This window comes from Aquila chrysaetos, unplaced genomic scaffold (genome assembly GCF_900496995.4).
Source record: "Aquila chrysaetos chrysaetos unplaced genomic scaffold, bAquChr1.4, whole genome shotgun sequence".
Lineage (NCBI taxonomy): Eukaryota > Metazoa > Chordata > Aves > Accipitriformes > Accipitridae > Aquila > Aquila chrysaetos.
Window position 1 is genome coordinate 30727 of NW_024470402.1, and position 22565 is coordinate 53291.

Consider the following 22565-nt stretch of genomic DNA (forward strand, 5'->3'; position numbering starts at 1 on the left):
CAAGACTGGCCTTCAGAAATCACAACTGCAGACCAGGGGGAAAGTCAGAAGCAAAGGACATCTACCTTTGGTGGAAGGAGATCAGGTCAGGGAATCCTTAAATAAACTGCACATACATAAGCCCATGGGCCCTGGTGGAATGCACCCACAAATGCTGAGGGAACTGGCTCATGTCATTGCCAGGTCACTCATGATTATCTTCAGTTGATCATGGTGATTGAGAGGGGTACCTGAGGACTGGAGGAAAGCAAATGTCACTCCTGTCTTCAAGAAGGGCAAGAAGGAGAACCCAGGGAACTACAGGCCTTTCAGCCTCACCTTGATCCCTGGGAAGGAGATGGAGCATCTAATCATGGAAAGCCTGCCTAATCCAGGCATGTTAAGGATAAGAAAGTCATCAGGAGTAGTCAGTATGGCTTCACCAAGGGAAAGTCATGCCTGATCAACTTGATAAGCTTCTGTGATGAAGTGACTGGACTGGGAGATGCGGGGACAGCAGTGGAGCTTGTCTACCTGGACAAGCCTTTGACACTGTTGCCCATAAGATCCTCATAGAGAAGCTGTTCATGTAAGGGCTAAGTGAGCAGACAGTGAGGTGGATTGAAAACTGTCTGAATGGCCAGGCCCAGAGGGTGGTGACCAGTGGTGCAAAACCTAGCTGGAGGCCAATGACTAGTGGTGTACTCCATGGATCAATACTGGGTCCTGTTGAACATCTTCTTAATGATCTGGATGATGGGACAGAGTGTACCCTCAGCAAGTTTGCAGATGATAGCAAACCGTGAGGAGTGGCTGATAGGCCAGAGGGTCACGCCACCATCTATGGGGACCTCGCCAAGATGGAGAAATGGGCTGATAGGAACCTCGTGCAGCTCAAGAAGGGGAAGTGCAAATTCCTGCCCCTGGGGAAGAACAATTTCATGCACTAGGGCAGCTTGGGATCACCCAGATAGAAAGCAGCTTTGCAGAAAAAAGCCTGGGGGTTCTGGTAGACACCAACTTGGCCATGAGCCAGCAATGGGCCCTTGTGTCAAAGAAGTCCAGTGGCACCCTCAGCTGCATTAGACACAAGTATTGCCAAGAGGTCGAAAGAGGTGATTGCTACCCCTTATTCAGCACTGGCGGGACACAACTGGAGTGGCATATTCTCCATACTTCCTTTATGACCAAATTGGTGACAAATGGGTTCAGAAGGAGGATAATAAGGTGAGTGGAAAATTGGCTGGACTACTGGGGTGAAAGAGTTGTGATCAGTGGAACAAAGCCCATCTGGCAGACACTTACTACTGGAGTCTCTCAGGGATCAGCAGTAGGAACAACACTGTTTACTGTTTTCACAAATGCCACAACTAGTGGGAAGGAGGACACTCTCTCAGCAAGTTTGGGGATAACAGCCAACCGCAGGGAACAGGCAGTACACTGATCTCTGTTAGCCAGATTGTTCCCAGCAGGTCCAGGAACTACCTGTTCAAAGGCAAAAGAGAAGATGGACTAGACTGCGGAAGTGCTCTGCCACAGGAGTAGAGGCAATGAACAGCTGCTGGAACACGACTTCTAGATAAGCAACAGGCTAAAAGAAATAACAAGAACTGGAATGCGCTTCCCTGGGAGTTGCTGCAAACCTCATCTAATAGTAGCCAGATCTAATGCGAACTGTTCCAAGAGGGAGTTGATGTAGATGACCTCTGGAGGTCCTGGATTCTGACTCAGTGATTCCCCCTCTCCCCTGCCCTGCCCTGAACCCTGCACTCCCATGGGCACATGTGTCCTCAGAGCCCCTTGGCCACAGCACAACTTTTAGGCGTTGCACCGGGAGTGCAGAGAGGCAGCTGAAGGGAGGGAGGCTCTCAGCCTCCTCCCTGCCATCCGCAGGAAATCAGTGGCTGCTGTTGGCAGCCCCTGAGCTCGGAGACAGCTCTGGGAAGCTGGTCCGTCTCCTGGCTCAGGGCCCTGCTGCCGTGCCAGGCTGCCGCTGGCGCTGCGCAGGCTGCTTCTTGCTGGGGAGGTGTCCTTGCTGGAGGAGCGGGAGAGGGCATTTCCCAGGAGCAAAGTGGTGCCCGTGCAGAGCCCCTGCGCCCTCTCAGCCCGGGCGGCGCCGGCGCAGGGCTCAGCCCCGGGGCGGAGCTGGCGGAGGCGGCGGAGAGGAGGCGCCGCGGCCGGAGCAGAGAGCCGGGGCTGGCGGGGGCAGCGAGGCGCGGGCGGCGGAGCGGCGGGATGCGGCGGTGCCGGGGCGCGGGGCTGGCGGCGCTGGCCGCGGTGCTCCTGGGTGCGCGGGGCTGGCGGTGGTGGACGCGGGCGGGGGCTGTGCCCGGGCTGTTCCGCGGGGAGCCCAGCGCCAAGCCTTCCCTCTCCTTCTGCAGCGTGTCTGCCCCCCTCCCTGCCTCTCTGCCATCCCTCGTCGCCCTTCCATCCCTCCGAGTCCTCGCTTCCTAGTCTCCCTATTTTGCCATCATCTCTGGTGGCACAAGCCTGCTTACATGTTTCCATGCACCTACTCTTTCCCCTGTGCATGTGGCAGTTCTTAGTGCCCTGACTATAGCCCTCTGCCCTTCACTGTAACAACCCATCTCCCATCTGCTCCTCCTCTCTTCATCCATCCATCCATCCATCCACCCACCCAGCTTTTGACCAATCTCTCCATGCATCTAGCATCCTTAAGCCCTCTTCCTACCCTGAGACCCCTCTCTCATCTCTCCCTTTCCTTCATGTCTGTAGGCACGAGTTTGCTTTCCTGCACCACACCGTTAGTGCATACATCCTCTCATGCCCCTGTGCATTCAGCATTTATTCTTCTTCTGAATTCAACCCTTCATCTTTCGCTGCAACACACCCAACTCTCCTGTCTCCTCTCCCTCTCGCCGTCCATCCATCCATCCATCCATCCACCTGTTCATCCATGCACCTGACTTTCATTCTGATTCTCTGCATGCAATTTCACATTGCCTCCCAGACCTCTCCCCTTGCCCCACACCTGCCCCAGGACCACTCTCCACCCTGTTGATGGGCACACGTCGCCATTGGTTCCAGTCCAGCTCTGTCTCACTGCCACTGTTCCTGACTGTTTCTCTGGGAAAAGAGCCACCAGAGCTGAGCGATCTTTGGTGATGTTTGGTCTTTCCTTCTCCTTTCGGCAGTGGCTGTGGTCAGAGCCCAGGTGCAGCAGGAGCCGTCGGCAGAGACCACCGAGGGCACCAGCATCAGCATCAACTGCTCACACCCCAACAACAGTTCACCGAGTACATCTACTGGTACCGTCAGCTCCCGGGCCGAGGCCCCGCATTCCTCGTGAGCACTCTTAAAGATTCCAAAAAGCTGACGGACCCGCCGGGGCGGCTGTCGGTGGCGGCAGACCGCCGGTCCAGCGCCCTGTGGCTCGCCCGGCCCCGGCGCGGGGACGCGGCGGTGTATTACTGCGCCCTGAGAGACACGGGGAGAGGAGCCGGGGCTGCGGCCGGGCACGAACCGCCGCGGGCGGGGCCGGGCCTGTGGGGCGGGGGCGGGGGGACAGCCCCGGGCGGGCCCGCCAGGGGGCGCTGCCGCTCCGCCCGCCCGCCCCCTCGCCCGCCCCCCCGCCCGGCCCCCCCCCCCCCCAGTCTCGCCCGGGCTTCCCCCGCCCCCGCCCGCCCGGCACCGGCACCGGCACCGGCACCCCCCCCCCTGCCCCCACCCACGCAGACAGAAATCCCCCGCGAGAGCGGGGAGGAATCGCGACCGCAGCGGCGGCGGGGGCCGGCGGTGCCCGGGAAGGAGCGCTTGCAGCCGCCGTCCCCGCTGGCTCCCGGCGAGGAGCAGCGCCTTTCTGCTCTGCCCAGGGAGGCGGGCAGCAGAGATCCTCCTGCCCACGGGCAGCCCTCGGTCCTGCCGCAGGGACCGGCCACTGCTGACACGGGACATGCAGGGCCTCTTCTCGGGCGTCTGACTTGCCCCACTGGGATAGCCAAGGGAGCCCTGAGCAGGTGCTCCCCTCTGCTCTGTAAGCACAGGGACTCCCCTGCGAAGTTGCTAATGCGAAACTTGACTTAGAAAACAACACCCGGAAGGGGTTCCACATTTTGTTTCTTTCTCCTCTGCCCAACAGAAAACTGCTGGAGGCTGCATTTCTGGGGTGTGCATTTCTGGGATCTAGTTTGTCCCTCTGTGCACATGCCTCTTGTCATGCTAAGTCTGTTTTGGAAAGCAAAGAGCTGCTCCTGGAGAGGAGAAGCTGTGGGGGAAGCTGAGAAAAGCAGCCATGATGGCAGGCCAACATATTCCCATTACTGGAGTGATGTCACCTGAGTCGGCCATGACAGTTGGCAGCGAGGCCTTCTGACGTGACAAAGAAAGTTCAAGCTCAGTGGAAGAGAGGGAGTGGGGAATATGTCCAAAGCAGAGATGTGCCATGGGGAAAGAGGAGGAGGCAAAGAGTTGGAGGCACCTGGAGAAAAGTGTCTCTGTGAGGGTACTGGAAGGTGGATGAGAAGCCCCATTCCCCCCTGGACGGGGTAAGAATGCTAAGATTTGGATCCCACCTGGAGGTGGAATTCAGGTCTGCCCTCAAGGCTGACTGTACACGAAGACCCTGAGAGAGGTTTCAGGGTCTTGTAGGAAAACACAGGACATCTTGGGAGGGCAAAACAGATAAATATGCTGGAATACTGGGGCACAAAACTAACTCCTTCCAGAATGACATTTCAAGTGAGCTGAGTGCTTTTTTCACACGCACCTTACATCTGAAACTGATTGTTCCTTTGGCCATCTTTCCATTTTCTTTTCATGTTTGTAACATCTCAGGCGGTCCTTGACCATGAATGCCATGGTTTAGTGTTGCTGCAGGTGCTTGCAGGGAGACACTTCAAAGACTGAGCTCAGCAGGGGCTTTCCCCCAGAGCCTTCACTCAAAAGACCCAGTCTTGTCTGGGGACAGGAGCCTTTCAGCACCTTGAGGGAACTCGCACACCTGAGGAACTTCGGCCAGAGGTCACTGTAAAGGTGTGTGAAGGTGAGAGCTGCTGGCTCGCTAAGGCTGTCAGCTCAAGCCCCTTTTTCCTTTCAAAGGGAAGAACAAGTAAAAGGGAAGTGGAGAAACAAAGCACACAATGACCACCGGATCTCTCAGTAAGTGATAAGGAAGACAAGGAGGGAGACCAGAGCTCTTCAGCCGCTAATTGATGGGGTCATGAGGAAACTGCAGGCGTGGCTCTGGCAGTGGGTCATCCTGAGTTTTATAACGATTATGGATGTTTGAGGGGGGTCCTGCAGGATTAGGCTATGCCTTATTAAGGAATGCTTAGGAGAGGGGTCAGGTGTGGGGGGGAAAGAGAGTCCTGGAGAGGTGTAAGAAGAGGCAAAAGAGGGGAGGAGGAAGGCTAAAAGGAGGTAGCTGCCACCTAAGCAGGGGACTTGTCAGTGCACTTGCTGGGATGAGCCCTGTGCCTGATCAGTAAAGTCGGAAAACTGGAGGGACCGCATTGCACGTGTATGTCTGAGAGGTGAAAGGCCCGGTGACTGGAGGGACCTCAGTGTGTTTTCTCCTTTTAATTTGTGAATTGAACCTGATGTTGCATGGGTGTGTATGGCATTTGGGTAGGGTATTTCAAGCTGGCCTGGGCAGTGAGTTGGAGGAAAATCTGTATCTAAAGTGTGAGCCAGAGGTGGGTAAGGGAGCCCAAGGCCAGCACATGGATGATAGGCTGATATTACCAAGACATGGCCTTGTTTGAGGGATCCCGGAATGTGGGGGTGATTGTGAGAGGAGAGGGTGCTTGCATGCATCTGTTTGCTAGTGAACATCAGGCTGGCCTATCTAGAGAGAAGAAGACGACCCAGGTGGTGGGTGAGAGGGCCCAGGCTCCAGGCAGGGCTATTAGAAGGGCTGAAGGCCCATGCTGATATTTGAGGGATGCAGGACTGTGGGCGTGCTTGTGACTGCAGAGGGCGAGGCGGGGTGTGTTTTCAGTAGGGGACTGTGTGTCACAGGCATACTGGGGACAGTCAAGTGAGGGTCCACTTAGATGATGAATACACTGGAGCATCTCCTATATGCAGAAAGGCCAAGCGAGCTGGGAGTGTTCAGCAGAGAGAAGTCTCAGGGGAGATGTCATCAATGTGCACAAATACCTGAAGGGAGGCTGTGAAGATGGAGCCAGGCTCTTCTCCAGGGTGTCCAGTGACGGGACAAGAGGCATTTGGCACAAGCTGAAAGGAGGCTCTGTCTGAACTCCAGGAAACCCTTTTTCACTGGGAGAGTGAGGGAGCACTGACACAGGATGCGCAGAGAGGTCATGGAGTCTCCAGCCTTGGAGGTTCTCAAAATCCGCCTGGTCATAGTCCTTCACAACCAGCTCTAGGTCACCCTTCCTGAGGTGGGGTTTGGACCCAATGACGTCCAGTGGCCTCTTCCAAATTTAACAGTTCTGTGTTTCTCTAACACAAGACATGAGGAGGGTCTGAGAGAACTGGACTTCTTCAGCCTTCAAAAGAGAGCTTAAGAGAGAGCTTTTTGATGCTTCGAACACTTGACTGGAGGATGAAGGGCCAGATGGAACCAAACTCTTCTTGAGCACAGTGATAGAGCAAAAGGCAAGGGGCACGTTCCGGAACAGGGGAAACTGCTACTAGAAATTTGGAATTGTGGGGTTTTTTAATGATGAGGGTGGAGCGTGATTGTAGATAGATCCCAGTAAGAATGGGACTCTGGCTCCACAGAGTGTTGATTAAAATACCGTTAATTGGAGGTAACACCAGAAGGTAAAAGGGGATAGCACAGGTGACGTTATGCCCCTTCAGATACTGGAAACCCTGAGTTATGGAGCATGAGGTGGAGCTCGAGTTGGGGTTTAGCACATAGTGCAAATCCTGCCCATGCTGAGACTGGCTGGCTTTGTCATCTTTTAAGTTTTCATGGGATTTTCTTAGAAATAGACCACTCCTAATTTCTACTGTTCAGCAGAAGGACGTTTATAAGAAAGCACAGTGCTTCACTCCTAGATGAAGACAAGGACGGGCTCATGGCAATGTTGCCGAGTTTGCCAAGTGATATATACAGCTCAGCACAGCACAGGCCTGTGCCTACTCAGGTTAGGTTAACTTAACGATAACGAAGAGTTGGTTATCTCTGCCATGACTGGTGTGTGGGGTGGCTTTGGAGTTAATGTGGAAAGGGGGTGGGAGTAGGGGTCCCCACCTGCCCATCCGCCACCCCTTCACGTGCCCTTTCATCTCTGGGGTGCAGAGCTACCCTATCCTCACCCCTCGCAGTGCAGCAATCCAATGTGTGCCCCATGAGCGCCCTGGGAGTAGTAGGTACCTACTGATCCCTCATCCTGTTTCCTGCTGACCCCTCACTCTTTCCCTATGGAATAAATGATCCTTGTCAACTCTGGGTTTGTGGCATCTCACGGTCCCGTTGGAGCCAGGTTGCTCTCCCACACTGTGGGTTATCCCACCAGAATAAGACACAGCCAGAACCCCTGGGCTGCTGCACAGCAGGGTTCATCTCCTAGTGCTGGGGACTTGGAGGAGGGGACAACTTGCCTGTGTTGTTCTCAGGCAGCTGAGGAAGGAAAGTGAGGAAGTGACAGATATAGAGGAGACTTCTGTTTCCAGAAGAAATAGCAGTGTCCCTGGTGAGCTGAGGACCCCAGGGGAAGATGTGAAACTTAGTGGGGAAGAAACCCCTGTCCTCCCAAGTGGACCAGCACTGGGTGTGCAGAAGAGCAGGTGATTCTAGCTGGGGAGGTGTGGACTCCACTGTGAGCTGCCCAGGAACAGCCTCTTCCCATGCCTGGGGACCACAGGGACCCCCATGGTGGAAATGTTCAGAATGCCATTGGCTGAGTGAGCCACAGGTGTTGCTGCTGGAGGAGGGAGACACCCAGGAGGAGCATTTCAGGCACAGGAAGGACAGATAATTTCTCTTTCCCGCTTCTTCCTTTGCTCCCCCAGCAGAGTTGTTTCTGGCAGCTCTGTTATCTCGGGGCTGGGACGTGGTTTTCTGACTCTCTCACTCAGCAAACAGGCAGGTTGGTCTCAGCATGCACCTCGGACATCTCATCCTCACTGTCTTCGTGGGGTAACTGCCAGGTAAGTCCTGGCTTTCTATAAACACATACTACTTCTTCTCCCAAGGAAACCCTTGCCAGCCTTATCAGGATCATGCAGAGAACTACTCTTGACTGACAGGAAAACGCTGGGAAATAGCCGCTCCCATTTGTGGTTTTGCAATAGTTCTCTCAAGGTGCTGCTACTGTTGGAAACAAGATTTGAGCAGAGAGGAGAGATACCTCAGAGCCCTTCTCCTGCTTTTCCCTCCCCTGCAAGCCCTCTCTCTCTGCCTCTCTCTTCTGATCCACCTGCTGTCACTGTAGATCTCAGCTCTCTCTGCACTCCCATATTTCTCCCTTTCCACCACAAATTAGCAGATCCTGTCCAAGCTGTGACAGGGACTTCAAAGGTCTCATCTCACGGACAAGAATTGGGTGTCCCATTCTGCCTCCTGGCTGGCACATGACTGTCATGGCTGCCAGTTTTCTCCTGGTTGCCAACACAGCCAGCGCTCCCTTTTTCAAGCTCAGCATTGTGTGTACTCAGGGAGCTAGGAGCCCTCAGAGATGACAGGGATGGGGAAGTAGGATGAATCTTTTCGCCACAGCTCCATGGACCCCTCAACCTGCGGGAGGGATGCTGGTCCCGGTACATGGTGCTCAGGCATGACAGGCTTGAAAACACGTGTGCATGCACATCCATATGTAGATGCACACATCTTAACCCTCCAGGACATGTCGTCACATAAATGTTCACATGTGCTTATACGCACCTGCACACTCACACTTGCATGTAGATATATATGCAAGCGCCGGTACGAACACAGATATAGACGTGCTTATCTGCACACAATATGCCCACCCACATACACTCACATGCACACTCAAAACACACACTGACTTTCTCACCTGCACAAACGTGCATGTACACAAACAGAGGCACAGACACAGACAGAAATGCACTTGTTTACACACACATTGGCAGACACTCACTCTCACATGTGCAGTTGCAAATGCACACACAAATGCAAACACATAGGCACAAATACGCCCACAAGAACAGACAGATGCACAGGCACACAAGGAAGCACAGCCTCCCCCAACATTCCAATGACCAGGACTCCACCAGCCAGCTCTCTGCCTCTGTGCCCCTCACCTTTAGGCAAGTCCTTGAAAGCCCAGTGCTAAAAGTTACATCAGGCACCAGATGTCCCTGGTGGATTTCATGACAGCAAAGGGCTTTTCTGGGCTGAACGAAAGTAGTTCAATCAGTTGTGTTCTCATCAGAGGCGAGAGAGAAGGTGTATTGGGGTCCAGGCTGCTGGGTCTTTTTTGGACATTCAGCCTGTTCACATGTGAAGTCCATTCATGAGAGACAAAGTCAAAGCTAGAGACAATCCCTACTGCTGCAGCTCCAGGAGTTCCCCACCTAACAAGGCAAAGGAATCCCAAAGTCTGACAAGATCCAGCCGATCCCTGGTGATCGCTGTAGGGCAGTCATGGAGGTCTGGGACCAGTTCCATCTTCAAAGCAGGGAGAGGTGCTGCCCTGACATGCTCACACATCAGCAAAGGGTTGTGTGTCTGAGCTGAGCCAGATGGCCTGCAGCTGCAAATGCTGAGGCTGGGACACCAGAAAGGAAGCTGGCCTGATGAGGTTGCCTTAAGATAAGTACCCTCTTTTCAAAAGCCAAACTAGTATTAATCAGCAGGTGGCATCCGGAGGAGATTGCAAACTGCCTGAGCCAAGCCCTAACATCTGTCAGTTAACCTGGCTCCTTAGAGCTCATGGAGCTGCACTGCTGGAGAAGTCTGTCTCTGTGTCGCCTTTTAGCACTGGAGCAGTCCCCAGAGCCACGGGCGTGGTGGCAGGAGGCTGTGCCCAGCACTGCACAGGCACCAGGAGAAAAAGCCTTGTGCCCTGAGAGTCTCCTAGAAGGGCTGTTTTTTTCCAAGTGTCCTCACCTGGTCTGGAAGGCTCCTATTCAGGTCCCCCCCAGCTGTGACATGCCTCCCTTGGAAGGAGTCCAGCTCCTAACTATGCTCTGCAAGTGCAGCATCAGGAAGGAAGGTGCCAGCCCCATGGGTTTGTTAGCAATCTTCTCAGAAAGCAGCTGCAACATCGCTTAGGGTAGTCAGCTGCTGCTGTAGTAAGGAAGAAAATTTTTACGATAAGGGTGGTGAGTCACTGGAATGGGTTGCCCAGAGAAGTTGTGGATGCCCCGTCCTTGGAAGTGTTCGTGGTCAGGCTGGACGGGGCTTTGAGCAACCTGATCGAGTGAGAGATGTCCCCCCATGGCGGGGGGTCGGCCTCGATGGTCTTTCAAGGTCCCTTCCAACCCACCCATTCTAGGAGTCTCTGACAGCCCGAGACATGCCCGCCAGGGAGCGCTGCTGCTCTGCTCGCCGGGGCCACCTTGCCCCACCCAGCCCCTCCCGGCCCCGGGCCCCGGGGCGCTTCCCCTGCCGCCAGGCATTGTCATCAGCATCAGCACTGCCGCCGGCATCGAGCATCGCCATGGCAGTCGGCATCCAGCTTCTTCCGAGCTTCTCCATCGTTTCCCACCACGGGATCTCTTCCGGTCCTCGGAAGCCATCCCGCAGAGTCAGGGCTTTGAGCCCAACACAGACACGAGACAATGACGTAGAGGTGACTGAAACCCTCAGGCTTTCTCCATAGGTCCCAGACCATGAGGCTGTTGTAGAGCATTTGGCTCCACAGCAAATGCAGAGCCTTTTGGTGTGCAGGTGAAGTCCCAGAGATGGGATGCAAGCTTGGACGCGCCTAGTGTCCGATACACGTTGGGGGCTCAAGGGGTGCCAAGGTCATGTGTCAGAGGCGGTCAGAAAGAGGATTGCTTTGTTGCCTAAAGGGGTCGAAGGTCTGAGGTTTGCTGAAGCCGAAAGCCGTCCACTGACCAGAAAGATTTCTGTCCCGCTGGTCCCCAGGGAAGCCTGCATGGCTCTAGTAGCTCACTCAGCTGTTCAAGGTCCATGCTCCCGGGCTGCAGAAGCAGAGAGGAAGACCTGGTTTCCGCAACGGCAGAGGCCCCTGTCCTGAACTGGCCAAGGACGCCTTCTCCAGGCGTTCCTTGGATGGGCTTCCAACAAGCCAGGTTGCGTGCTTGCCTCAGCGGTGGTGTCTGGGAGGCCAGGGCAGCACAAGCAGCTGTGCCCTTGTAGGAAATCAGACCAACTGCACTCTGAGATGTGTTTTTGAAAAGGTAGCCAGCCAGGGAGGTGATCCTTCTCCTCTGTCACTCATGAGACCCTGCCTGGAGTCTTTTTATTTCTCACTTTTTTTTGACCCTGAAAATTCTCAAGTACTGGAATGCACTGTTCACAGATATTTTACAGGCTCATGACAGGCACAGCCCTGAGCAGCCTGATCTAATGAGACCTGCTCTGAGCAGGGACTTGGAGTGGGTGATCTGCAGAGGACCTATCCACCCTAAATTGTGCTATGGTAAGAGTAAAAATAGCGTGGCTACAAGGATTTGTTAAAGGCTACAAGGAAGGAGAGGTCAAATGCAGATCCTACTTGTTTTGAGGAAACCAAGAATGGAAGGGTTATGGTCAAGTGAAAGGACTGTTTATTTGCATTTGAGTGGGTTTTTTTTTTTCCCCCAACAAGCTTTTCAGCAGCTGATTTCTGAGATTTATGAGATGGGATGGGCAGTGTGGCTAGAAACGTCGTTTATTGGTTCCTGAGATATCTTCTCCTGAATAGAGGGAGAAAGTCCACAGTGCCTGGAGGGGCTGAGTGGGACAGTTGGTGTCTGCAGGGTGTGGGGTTGTTGACCATTGTGTTTGTGATTGCTGCAGCCTTGGGGTGTGCTGAGAGGAGCTTGGGGCACCATACAGGAGCCAGGAGAGGCCAACTCAGCCACGGTCTTGAGGCTGGTGAAACAGGAGGCACGAGGCATCAAGGAGAGAGAGACTCCCAAGATGTTGCACAGGAGGATGTGTCAGCGAGCTTGGTCACCAGGTGCGTGTCTATCCCCCTTTGAACCCCTCACCTTGGAAAAGCAAAGGTGTTGTCTGCAGGAGCAACACGTGTCACTGCTGGAGGAGGGAGGACCACAGCATGGGCAATTCAAGCGTGCTAAGGAGAAGCATTTTGTCTTGCCTGTTTCATTCTTTGTTGCCCTTGCTGAGTCATTTCCGGCAGCTGTGCTCTCTCAGGGCTCTTGGTGGGGCCGTGTGGCTTTTTTGAGTCTCTCTCACACATGCAGGAGGATTGGTCTCAGCATGCACCTCGGGTATCTCATCCTCGCTGCTTTCCTGAGGCAACCACTAGGTAAGCACTGCTTTGACCGAGGCTTGATTCCTCTTCCCCCCAGGAGACCCTCACCCCCTCAACAGTTCTCTGCAGGGAGCTGCTCGTGAATTATGGGCAAATGTTGGGGAACATCAGATCACACGGGTGGTTTTGCACCTGCTTTCTCAAGATGCAGTTACCGATGGAAAAGAAAAATGGGACCAAGAAGAAGCCTCTCCTCTCCCGATCATCTTAGACCCCTGCCCTTCCTTTTCTCTTGCCAACCATCCACCTCTCTCTGCCTCTCTCTGCTGATCTGCCTGGGCCCAGCGTTTCACAGACATATGACTGCAGAAGCTCTTTTCTATCTCAGCAGTACCTATTTTCTGAGGCACAGGACTTTTGAAAGATGATGCAGGGACATGAAAGCTCTCTCATCCCACTCTCATTCTTAGGGTGTCCCAGCATCTCTCCTGGCTGGCACATGTCATGCAGCATGCCCTGGCTATCCATTCCTCCTGTGTGATTGCAATGCCAGGGCTTCCTTTTCCCTCCCCTCCCTTAACCTTGGAGCCTTTTGAGAGCACAGGGAATGGGGGAGCAGGATGAAACTTCTCACAGGAGGTCCCGGGTCCCTCACCCTGCTGGAGGTGTCCTGCAGCCAGCACAGCAAGGCCAGGCACTACAGGCTCTTCCCTGGAGCCTCCAGGCAGTAGGAGGAGAGTGAGGATGGAAGACCTGGGTGAAAGCACAGCTCTCTCAGGGGGTATCCCTGTGGGAGGTTATTGGCATTACAGTGCTATGGGATCGACGCTGAGCTGAGGTCTCAGACCTCCTGCCCAAAGACACTCACCACCTTGCTGTTCCCACCCATGGGGGTCTTGCTGCAGAGCAAGACACGGGGAACCTTCTCCTCTGGCACTTTGCATCCCCTCTTGTTTTGCATCTTGGAGCCTTTCCCTGCACAGCTGCTGACCCTTGCTTTCTTCCAGGCACCATGGGGCAGACCACCGTCACCCAGCAAGAAGGACAAGTCACAGTCAAGGAGAGAGGCACCTTCCAAACAACCTGCACGTACCAGACTTCTGGCTTTAATAGATTGCTCTGGTACCAGCAGAGGAAAGGCCAAGGTCCACAGCTTATCTCATATCAGGCAGCAGCTGGCCCCAGGCGGAAGTGGGCCGTCTCACCACGTTGCTGAACACACCGGGGAAGAACAGCCTTCTCCGGCTGGAGGAGAAGTCCGAGGTCTCTGACGCTGCCGTTGTACCCTCTGTGCTGTGCAGGACACCCTGGTGCAGGAAGCTTCCTTGGCTGTGCAACAAGCCAGGGGAGAGAGGGCATTGGTTTGTGTGAGGCTGAGCTTTGGGGGAAGGGGGCCCTCAGCTCTCCCCTGGCTTGTTGCTTGCCCTGTACACCCAGAGCTCTGCAGGTCAAAAATCCTCTTCCAGGAGAGGACAGTGTCAGTGGCCTCGAGAGGAAGAAGAGGTGGTGAACGAGTCTCAGGTTCCCTCGTTTTCACCGTGGGTTACTGCAGGGTGATTCTGCCCATGGCTTTGGAGAAGTGTATGGGCAATGTAGCTGAGGGGTTGGGACCCGCTTGTGCATGCTTCCCTGCTGCTCTTAACTTTCTGGTTTTGTCTCTACTGCACGTTGCTTCTTCAGGTATTCCTGCAAACCTGTTCCTTAGAGTACCTGCTGCCGGATGTGTCCCTCAGAGGTCAGAGTTGAAAGTAAGAGCAAAAATGTAAATAACATGCCACAGGAACAACGCTCCTTCCAGGAATTACTGATTACACAACAATTTTGGAAAAATACTCAGACTACTCTGTGGCTCCTCCCGTTGCTGCATGCCTACGTGCTGTGATCCAGAGGACCTGCTGTCCCGCAGTGCACTCTGCCGGTCCTTGGAGGCCTCCTCATGCCCTGCCTCGCTGGGCTTTCCCCAGCCCTGCCTCATTTCTTTGCAGTGGGACCCAGGCTGTACAAAACTCTGTACAAGAGCACAGTGGGGGGAAGAGACCGCCAGGCAGAGGTGGCTGCAACAGGCCCTGCCAGGAGAAGAGCCAGCTTTGAGGAAAGCTGCTTTCATGCTTGGCAGAAGGCCAGGCACCACAGAGCAGCAATGGGGGCTTGGGCACTGGCTGCTGTCCTTGGCTCCCTGTCTGGTGGGAGCTGGGGCTGTGTGAGAAGCATGAGGACACCTGGGTGTGGCCTGGCCAGGCTGATTTCAACATCAGCCTGTGAGTCACCTTAGCCCTGCACAGCTTGTAACTGCGGGGCTGTGCAGGCACTGTTTCGGGGCGGTGGAGGGTGTGTAGGTAGAATTCCCTTCTGCAACAGGTTTGTCAGCTGTTGCACCTCTCAGAGCCCTCCAGCACCACCCGGGCTCCTCACTGGGGGATAGCAGTGGTTGGGCTCCCCATCTTCGCAGGACCTGCTCTGAGGCCAAGGGGCCATACCTGAGCAGAGATGCCAGAATGCAGGGCCTGATCTCCCACTGGCTGTGGAGGAGCTGAGGTATGTCCTTCCTCAGCTTCAAGAGGCAAGTGACTGCAAGGGACCATTGCCCTGGTCTCCCCACCCACCAACCCTATCCTCTGGACATGATGAAAGTTTCACTTGCGTCCTCACCCTTCTCCCCGCCACAACCAAAGGCAATGCCTTTCGTCCTTGGCACCATGAGACAATGTCCACCAAGAAAAGGATTACGTGGAGGCAGAGGCTGTGATGCGGAAAACTTTAATAACTCCGAAGAGGGAAGGGAGTTCAATTCTAGAGGAGGCTGCCGGTGCAGGGAGAGCAACAGCAGCTGCTGAAAGTCTGCGCCCATTGCCCATGGTGGAGATCCTGCAGGACATCCATTTACTTGCACCGCAGAGAGAGCGGGGTCAGCAGATGCCCCAGGTTGGGTCTGGGGATCTTACGGCCCAGAAGAACAAAAGAAGACAAGAAAGAGATGGGAGGTAGTGGAAGGCAGGGGACTTTAGACTTTGGCCATGTTTTCAGAGGGCCTCCGCTGCCCTCCTTTGGAAGGGCAGCACTGGATGTTCAGCCTCTCTGAAATGAATGGCCAGGAGCTCCGTCCTCACTTCAGCATCAGCTGCTGGTTTTGGGGTGGTCCTTGTCCGGGCTGTCACCAGGGGCTTTAGCAGGGGGGGCACCTTCTGCCACAGTAGCGGCTGGTGATGCAGGAGAGGTCACAGCACCCGGAGTTGATGGGCACTCCCTGAGAGCTGAGGATGCTGCCAACAGCAGCAGAGGTGGAGGAGCCCACAACGGTGTTCTGCGGGAAGGAGCTGAGGATGGGGCCGGGCAGGGTCACCACCACGGGCGAGGGCTCAATGACAACGGTGGAGTTCTGGCACTGCCTGACACAGGGCTCATTGCAGCTGTTGGCCAGTGGAGTCGGGCCACAGGGCTGGCAGGGCTGGCACTGGTTGTAGCAGGACATATCTCAGGTCCAGAAGTTTACCTGGGAGAGAGGGCAGAGAAGAATCACAGCCCGGGTACATGCGAGAAGCCGTCTGCCATGAGTCCATCAGCAAAGTCAAAGGCACCTGCTGAGCTGGGAGGTAGAAGCTGGGCAGTGAGGCAAAAGGGTTTCTCAGCCTTGTCCAGACACGATACTGCAAAGTGTCACCAGGCCCAAAGAAGCTGCTGACTATCTCTTAAAAGAAGAGCCTCCTCAGCCAAGTCCCAGACACTCTCTGAGTGAGACCTTCACCTTCTTTCCCCCTCCCACGACAAGCAGCACCATGACCCAGCATAGGATTGAGGAGCATGCATCTGCATGAGCAGAAAATAACATGAGGAAAGGCCTTCAGACTCACCTGGTTCCCAAGGAGAAGGACGTGGGAGAGGTGGATGAGAGAGCAAGGAGCTGGGCTGGCTTTTATGGTGGCCCTGACCTGCCCCAGGCCCAGAGGGAGCTTCTACGGAAGTGACAATTTTCTAAGGGTGCTCATGATGAACGGAAAAAATCCCAGCTAATGACATGGGCTGGGTGGTGTTTTCCCGGATGACACCTTTTCATTTCCTGGCTTATGTCGTACCCATTCGCTCATGGAGGCTTCTTCTGAGTGCTGGGATTGAGAGGCCCCAGGATTTCCAGGAGAGGAATGCGACGTTGCTGGCAGAAGACTCAGTCAGGTGCCGGATGGGTGCAGTGCAGGCAAATGATTGTTGGCCTGGGGCACGCTGCCTGGGGTTGCCTGTGGCCACGTCTGACAGGAATGGCCCAGCTGCTCCCAGCCCTGCAATCCTTGGCTGGTCACCCAAGGGGCTTCCCTGTGTGAGGACGTGCCGTGTCTTTCTTTTTGCCTCCCTCCCTTCCTTCCCAACTTGCTCCAGTGTTCACCTTGTGGTCAGCTTCCCAGGCAGGTGGGCTGCACTGCTGGGTTTCAATCCTCTTCCTCCCAAACATGCCCTCTGGAGAAATTTGTTGACCTCTTTGGGCATCTTACTGGCAGGGGATTACAGGGATCACAAGGGCCCTTAAGGCCAAACTGTTTTCTGAGCATGCTGGGCCAGTGAACACATCTTCCACAAGGGTAGAAGATGACCACCGGGAAGGCACTTCTCGGTTACTGCAGCCCCCCCACAGGGCAAGAGGCGGTTTTGAACACCAATGAGGTTGTTTCCTGCAGAGGCTGCCTGCTCGCTCCCAGGTCCTGAAGGAGCATTTGAGAGTCCATTTTGGTCCACACTCAGAAAAGGCAGCAGGGAGTTGAAGGAAGGCAGAAGTTCGCCCCATGGCCTTCCATGGAGCGTGTCAGGCACTCACCCTAACCCTAACCTCTGGCCGAGGCTCCAGAGATCTGGAGCTAGACCGATATATTGATTTACATCAGACATCACTCACTACATGAAGGTCATGACACATTTGTTTGGCGGTGTAGAGCAAGTTTTTCGTCATTTGCACCAGCTATTTGAACCTGGTGGTTATGCTCATCTCCATCTTGAAGCGGTCAGCAGGCATGACTCCATATTCTCCTGCTGTGACTTTAAACACTGTGAACATTGTGACATTTTTAGACTGGGTCAGAACTCTCCAAGCAAGTAAGAGAGAGCTGTGTTTTGATCAGACTTTCCACCTGGCTGTCATTATTGTAAAAGCCTTTGGGCGTGGGGGTACGCAAAACCTGCAGTCTATCCCCCCATTCCAAAATTAGAGACAAAAAAGCGGTGCTAAATAGTAGCAACAATTATCTCTGTTTTGCGGGGGAGGTGGACATGGCACTTAGAGCCACAAGGGACCTGAGAGGCAGAGAATTGTTATGCAGAACAAAAGAGCTACAAGCCAAACTGGGGTGTCTGTGCAGAGGAAAGCCATGCTGAATGACATCCCCTTGTTTGAGGGCATGTTAACATACGCACCATCCTCCTGTCAGAGGCGGAAGGAAAAGGATTGGGGGAGCTTTAAAACCAAGCGACAAGCTCAGATATTCCAAGACCTCCTTTTACATCTTTATTATGGTGTGAAGGGTGTCAGGAAGGTGTTTGAGTGAGAAACTCTTGTGAGCTTTATCATACATTGCATAACCATGGCCATAGCTATCAATGCTTGTTGATGGCACTGCCTTCTCCTAACTCTGCATTGGCCTGGGGACAACGAAAAGGTGCCCCAGTTGCTGGCTGTTGTGCAGGTCTGGAGAACGCTTACAGAGGCGCAAAGGCCACAGCTGTTAAAAGATGTTGAATTGTTTGGCTATGATTTTCTGTGAGAAGTTTAAGGCCGAGGCAGAAGAAGAGCACGAACGTAAAGTTGGAAGTGCGGGGTGTGCTATAAACAGATCTGTAATGTAAACCCGCACCAGTGTTTCACACCCGTGAAACAAAAATCCAGAAGAAGGGTGGGGCCTATATTATCTGTGACAGGGAGTGTGCGCAGGAAACTGGGGCTACATGACCCTGAACTCCATTTTTCCTGTGGAGATACCACTGGATGGATGTATCTATGTGCAGTTTGCTTGAGTATTCCCTGGCCTGATCCTCTTCCACCAAGGGTACATCTTTCTCTTGTTCCAGACTTTCCCACTGCTCTCGGGGACCTGGATTCTGAAGGCTTTGCTCTTGCTAGTAAGATTGAGGCAAAGGCGGCATTCAGCACCTCAGCTTTTTCCATGTCACCTGTGTCCTTAAGAAGCCTAGTTGCCATTGACATCCGTGGCCAGATTCAGTTCCAGTTGGGCTTTGACTTTCCTAATCTCATCCTTGCACGTTTAGGCAAGTGACCGTTAATCCCTCCTAGGTTACCTGTCCTTGCTTCCACCTCCTGTATGCTTCCTTCTTGTGTTTTGGTTTTGCCAGGAGCTTCTTGTCCATCCACGCTGGCCTCCAGACATGTTGCCTGACGCTTCCTCCTCATTGGGATGGTCTGCTCTTGAGCTTGGAGGAGGTGATCCTTGAATATTAACCAGCTTTCCGGGCACCCTCTGGCTTCCAGGGCCTTATATGAGGGGACGTTTTCCAAGCAGCTCTTTAAAGAGCCAGAAGTCTGCTCCCCTGAAGTCCACAGGCTGTGAGTTTGCTCTTAACGCTCCTCCCCCTCCCCTCAGGATCCTGAACTCCAGCCTTTCGTGGTCAATGCAGCCCCGGCTGCCCTTGAGCTTCACATCCCTAACAGGCCCTTCCTTCTTGCGTGCATAGGAGGATGCAGCAAACCTCGTTGGTCCTCGCTGCATCCTCTATCACTTGGCGTGACGAAGGTGTCTGGGGAGGTCCCTGCTGACTGGAAGCTGGCCAATATTATTGCGATTTACAAGAAGGGCATGGGGAGGGGAAGGCCCAGGAAACTGCAGACTGTTAGTCTCACCTCAGTCCCTGGAAAAGTGTGGAGAAGATCGTGCTGAGTGCTATTGAAAGGCTTTTTAAAGAGGCAATGCGCTCCTCAGGAACAGTCGACATGGGTCCATAAAGGGAAAGTCCTGTTTATTTAACTACTTTGATATCCTGCTATGAGAAGGTCACCTGCCTCGTGGATGAAGGGAAGGTGGTGGATGGAGTTTTTCCGGCTTTCAGTAAGGCTTTTGATAGCGTCCCTGCCAGCATCCTCTGGACAGTTGTCCAACTGTGGGATGAAGCAGGTATACACGTGTGCTAGAGTGAAGACCGGGCTGAAAAGGCAGGCTCCAAGGGGTTGTAGTGAACGAGGCTACATCTGGCTGGCGACCGGTCACCAGAGGTGTTCCTCAGGGCTCACTTCTAGGGCCAGTTCTGTTCAGTATTTTTACCAGCGGTCTGGATGCAGGAGTTGAATGCACCATTAGCATTTGCCGACAATACCAAAGTGGGAGGTGCCGTTGACTCTCTTGAGGGAGAAGAAGCCTTGCAGAGGGATCTAGATAGATTGGAGCATTGGACAATCATTAATTGGTGTGCAATTTAACAAGTCCAAACGCCGGATTCTGCAGCTAGGGTGGAGTAATGCCAGGCACAAGTATAAACTGGGAGAGGAGTGGCTGAAGAGCAGCCCTGCAGAAAGGCATTTGGGGGTGCTGGTTGGCAGCAGGCTCAATATGAGTCAGCAGTGTGCCCTGGCAGCCAAGGGGACAAAGCGCATCCCGCGTGCATCGAACAGAGTACAAGCAGCCAGGCACGAGAGGTGATCATCCCACTGTATTTAGCGTTGGTGTGGCCTCATCGGGAGTCCTGTGTGTAGTTCTGGGGCCCCAGAATTGAAAAAGGATGTGAAGGTACTTGAATGTGTCCAGAGGAGGGCAACAAAGCTGGCAAAAGGGCTGGAAGGTATGTCCTAGGAGGAGTGGCTAAGGACTTTGGGTTTTGTCTAGTTTGGAGGAGATGAGGGTGAGGGGCAACCTCATTGCTCTCTACAGCTTCCTGAGGAGGGGAAGTGGAGAGGGAGGTGCTGATCTCTTCTCCCTGGCATCCAGTGATAGGACACGTGGGAACGGTTCCAAGCTGCTCCAGGGGAGGTTCTAACTTGACATTAGGAAGCATTTCTTTACTGAGAGAATGGTCAAACAGTGGGAACAGGCTTCCTAGAGAGGTGGTCAATGCCCCAAGCCTGTCAGTGTTTAAGAGGCATTTGGACATGCCCTTAGTAACGGTGCTTTAACTTTTGTTCAGCCTTGAAGTGGTCAGGCAGTTGGACAAGATGACTGTTGTAGGTCCCTTCTAACTGTAATATTCTAGTCTGTTCTATTCTATTCTGTTCTATTCTATTCTATTCCGTTCTATTCTATTCCTTTCTATTCTATCCTTCACCTTGCCTCAGAGGTGGCACTTACCTTAACACTAGGTGGAGACAGTGCCTGCTTCTGCCCTGCAGCTGGGGGTCTGGGGCTCATCAGCTGCCAGAGAAAATCCTGTCTATCTCCCTGTCACCTGCTCTGATGCTGCGCAGCCAGCTTACTTGCACATGCTTGCTGACTGACGAACGCTGACCACTTGCTGTCTGTTACGCCTGAGCATATTCTGTGTTGTTACAAGTTCTGGCAACTGCAGTATCAGGGAGCGCTCCGGAAATCTCCTTTTATCAAGCTTGTGGAGAACTTAGGTTTTGCTCTTGTACTCATTGACGGGGCCTTTTGGTAAAGCAGGGAGGGACTGTGTGGGAAAACAATGTATCTGGGTGCCTGCAAATGAACTGGAGCAGCTATGGCTGCTGCCATGACCCAGGGAAGGACGTGAGGGCTGATAGCGCCTACTCTTTGGCTGCTGAAATGAGGAACATCCTCCAGAAACCAGGTTTTTATGGCCTATGAGAAAGCTAAGGGTTCTATGGCCACTCTTCAAAAGTACTAGTCCCACGAGAAGCAGAGCGATCAGAAAAGGGGGAAAATAACTCCAGCTTCTGCAGAAGAAATCAAGACAGAGGTGGAAGAAAGCCCTGGAGACTCCTGAGGATGGCCAGCCCTGCTGTTCAGGAAGTGCCTGATAATATGCATCCATGGTATTGGAAGAATGCACAACTGCCCCTAGGTAAAGTACAACAGCAGAAGCCTATATCTTCTTGGGAAAACCAGGGAGGTTTTGTATACAAAGGAGATGGCATGAAGAGGTCCAGGCCTGCTTGATTTAGTCCAATGTGTCCTTCCGACTTGTGGCTCATCTGAGAAGACCTGAAGGCTGGAATGTTTTGCAAAAGCCATGGCTGGTAAAAACAGGGACAGGTCACGGATCCTGCTGATTGCAGAATCAGGTCCCACTGTCACTGCTATATCTTCACAGAGCTGGGGATATCTCCTCTCACGTGGCGCCTTTCCGGACCAGAGTTGGGTTGTGGCACTTGTGAGGCTGCAGAGTTCCTGGGCCTGCAGAAAGCTGCTCCTTGCTGGGGGAACACAAGGCACCAAAGAGCATCCGTGTGTGGTTGGTCACCAGTCACTGTCTTGGGCCTGCCTTCACCCAATGGGGTGGTTGGGTCACAGGGACAGGGGACTCCAGCGTGTGGCCTGCTGTAGCTGATACCAATACTAACTTGTGAACACCTCAGCCCTACACATGTAGGCAAGAGGTGGGCCATGCCAGAAGCTGTGCTGAAGGGTGATAGGGCTGCACGGGGAAGCTGTCCCTGCTGCCCATGCCCAGGCATGCTGGCCATGGCCCCTAGATTGGTTGATGGAGAGAAGGAGCAGGCAGAGCAGGGACTGTGGGCCGTCCCCAAGGCTATTTACCCCTTCCCAATTCCTGCCATCCTTTGGCAACATTGTCTTCTGAGCCTCCTTGCCCAGCACAGCTCCAGCCAAAGCAAGAAGAGCACTCTTTCCCAAGAGCTTGGGAGACTGCTGACCTCCTCGCGGACTCCCACATGCCCACAGTTCCATTGGCTGTGGAGTAACTAGGGTTGTCTCCCTCAGCTTCAAGAGGCATTGCCTGGGAGAGGACTCGCTGCAAGTGTGTCCCACCTCCAATGCCTCTAGAGTGACAAAGGGTCCCCCTGTGCCCCCCACCTACTTTCCCCTCCAAAGCAAATGGCTTTGACCATCAGCAGTCAGTAAATGCGCTGGAAAGAGCACCTAACCCAAGGGCACAGGTAGCTTGCAGGCCATTTTTTAATGACTTCTAAAGAGGGAAATAGTCACTCCCAGGGGAAGGCCCCCAGTCAGGAAGGAGCAGAGCAGCAAGAATCTGTCCCCTTTTCCTGTGGCAGAGTTGCCAACGGCCATCTGTTGACCTGCCGGCAAAAGTGAAGACCCTAGCAGGTCACTCCCAGGCTGTTTCTTCTGGGGTCCTCACAGCAGTCCTTTGAGGGGACACAAGACAACAAAGGAAAAAATACTCTCCCATGGTTATTGTCAAGCGATGCACCCACAC

The 22565-nt window shown here is 53.9% G+C and overlaps 1 protein-coding gene and 2 gene segments (V, D, J or C); 2 read left to right on the forward strand and 1 right to left on the reverse strand.

The window, feature by feature from the left end:
* The first annotated feature begins 2214 nt into the window (after window positions 1-2214).
* On the forward strand, window positions 2215-3919 carry LOC115338372. The segment is given in 3 exon segments: window positions 2215-2266; window positions 3135-3485; window positions 3813-3919. Coding segments are annotated over 3 exon segments (510 nt in total).
* An 8140-nt stretch (window positions 3920-12059) lies between these two features.
* LOC121233137 lies at window positions 12060-14015 on the forward strand. The segment is given in 3 exon segments: window positions 12060-12323; window positions 13277-13630; window positions 13950-14015. Coding segments are annotated over 3 exon segments (469 nt in total).
* A 995-nt stretch (window positions 14016-15010) lies between these two features.
* Window positions 15011-16235, reverse strand: LOC115338378 (feather keratin Cos2-3-like). The gene has a single exon (XM_041121955.1). It carries the CDS (start codon window positions 15736-15738, stop codon window positions 15433-15435), a length of 306 nt encoding a protein of 101 aa, XP_040977889.1. The 5' UTR covers window positions 15739-16235; the 3' UTR covers window positions 15011-15432.
* Window positions 16236-22565: the final 6330 nt, after the last annotated feature.

Coding starts and splice junctions, on each gene's coding strand:
- LOC115338378 (XM_041121955.1), bottom strand. CDS start 15,738: ATGTCCTGCTACAACCAGTGCCAGCCCTGCCAGCCCTGTGGCCCGACT.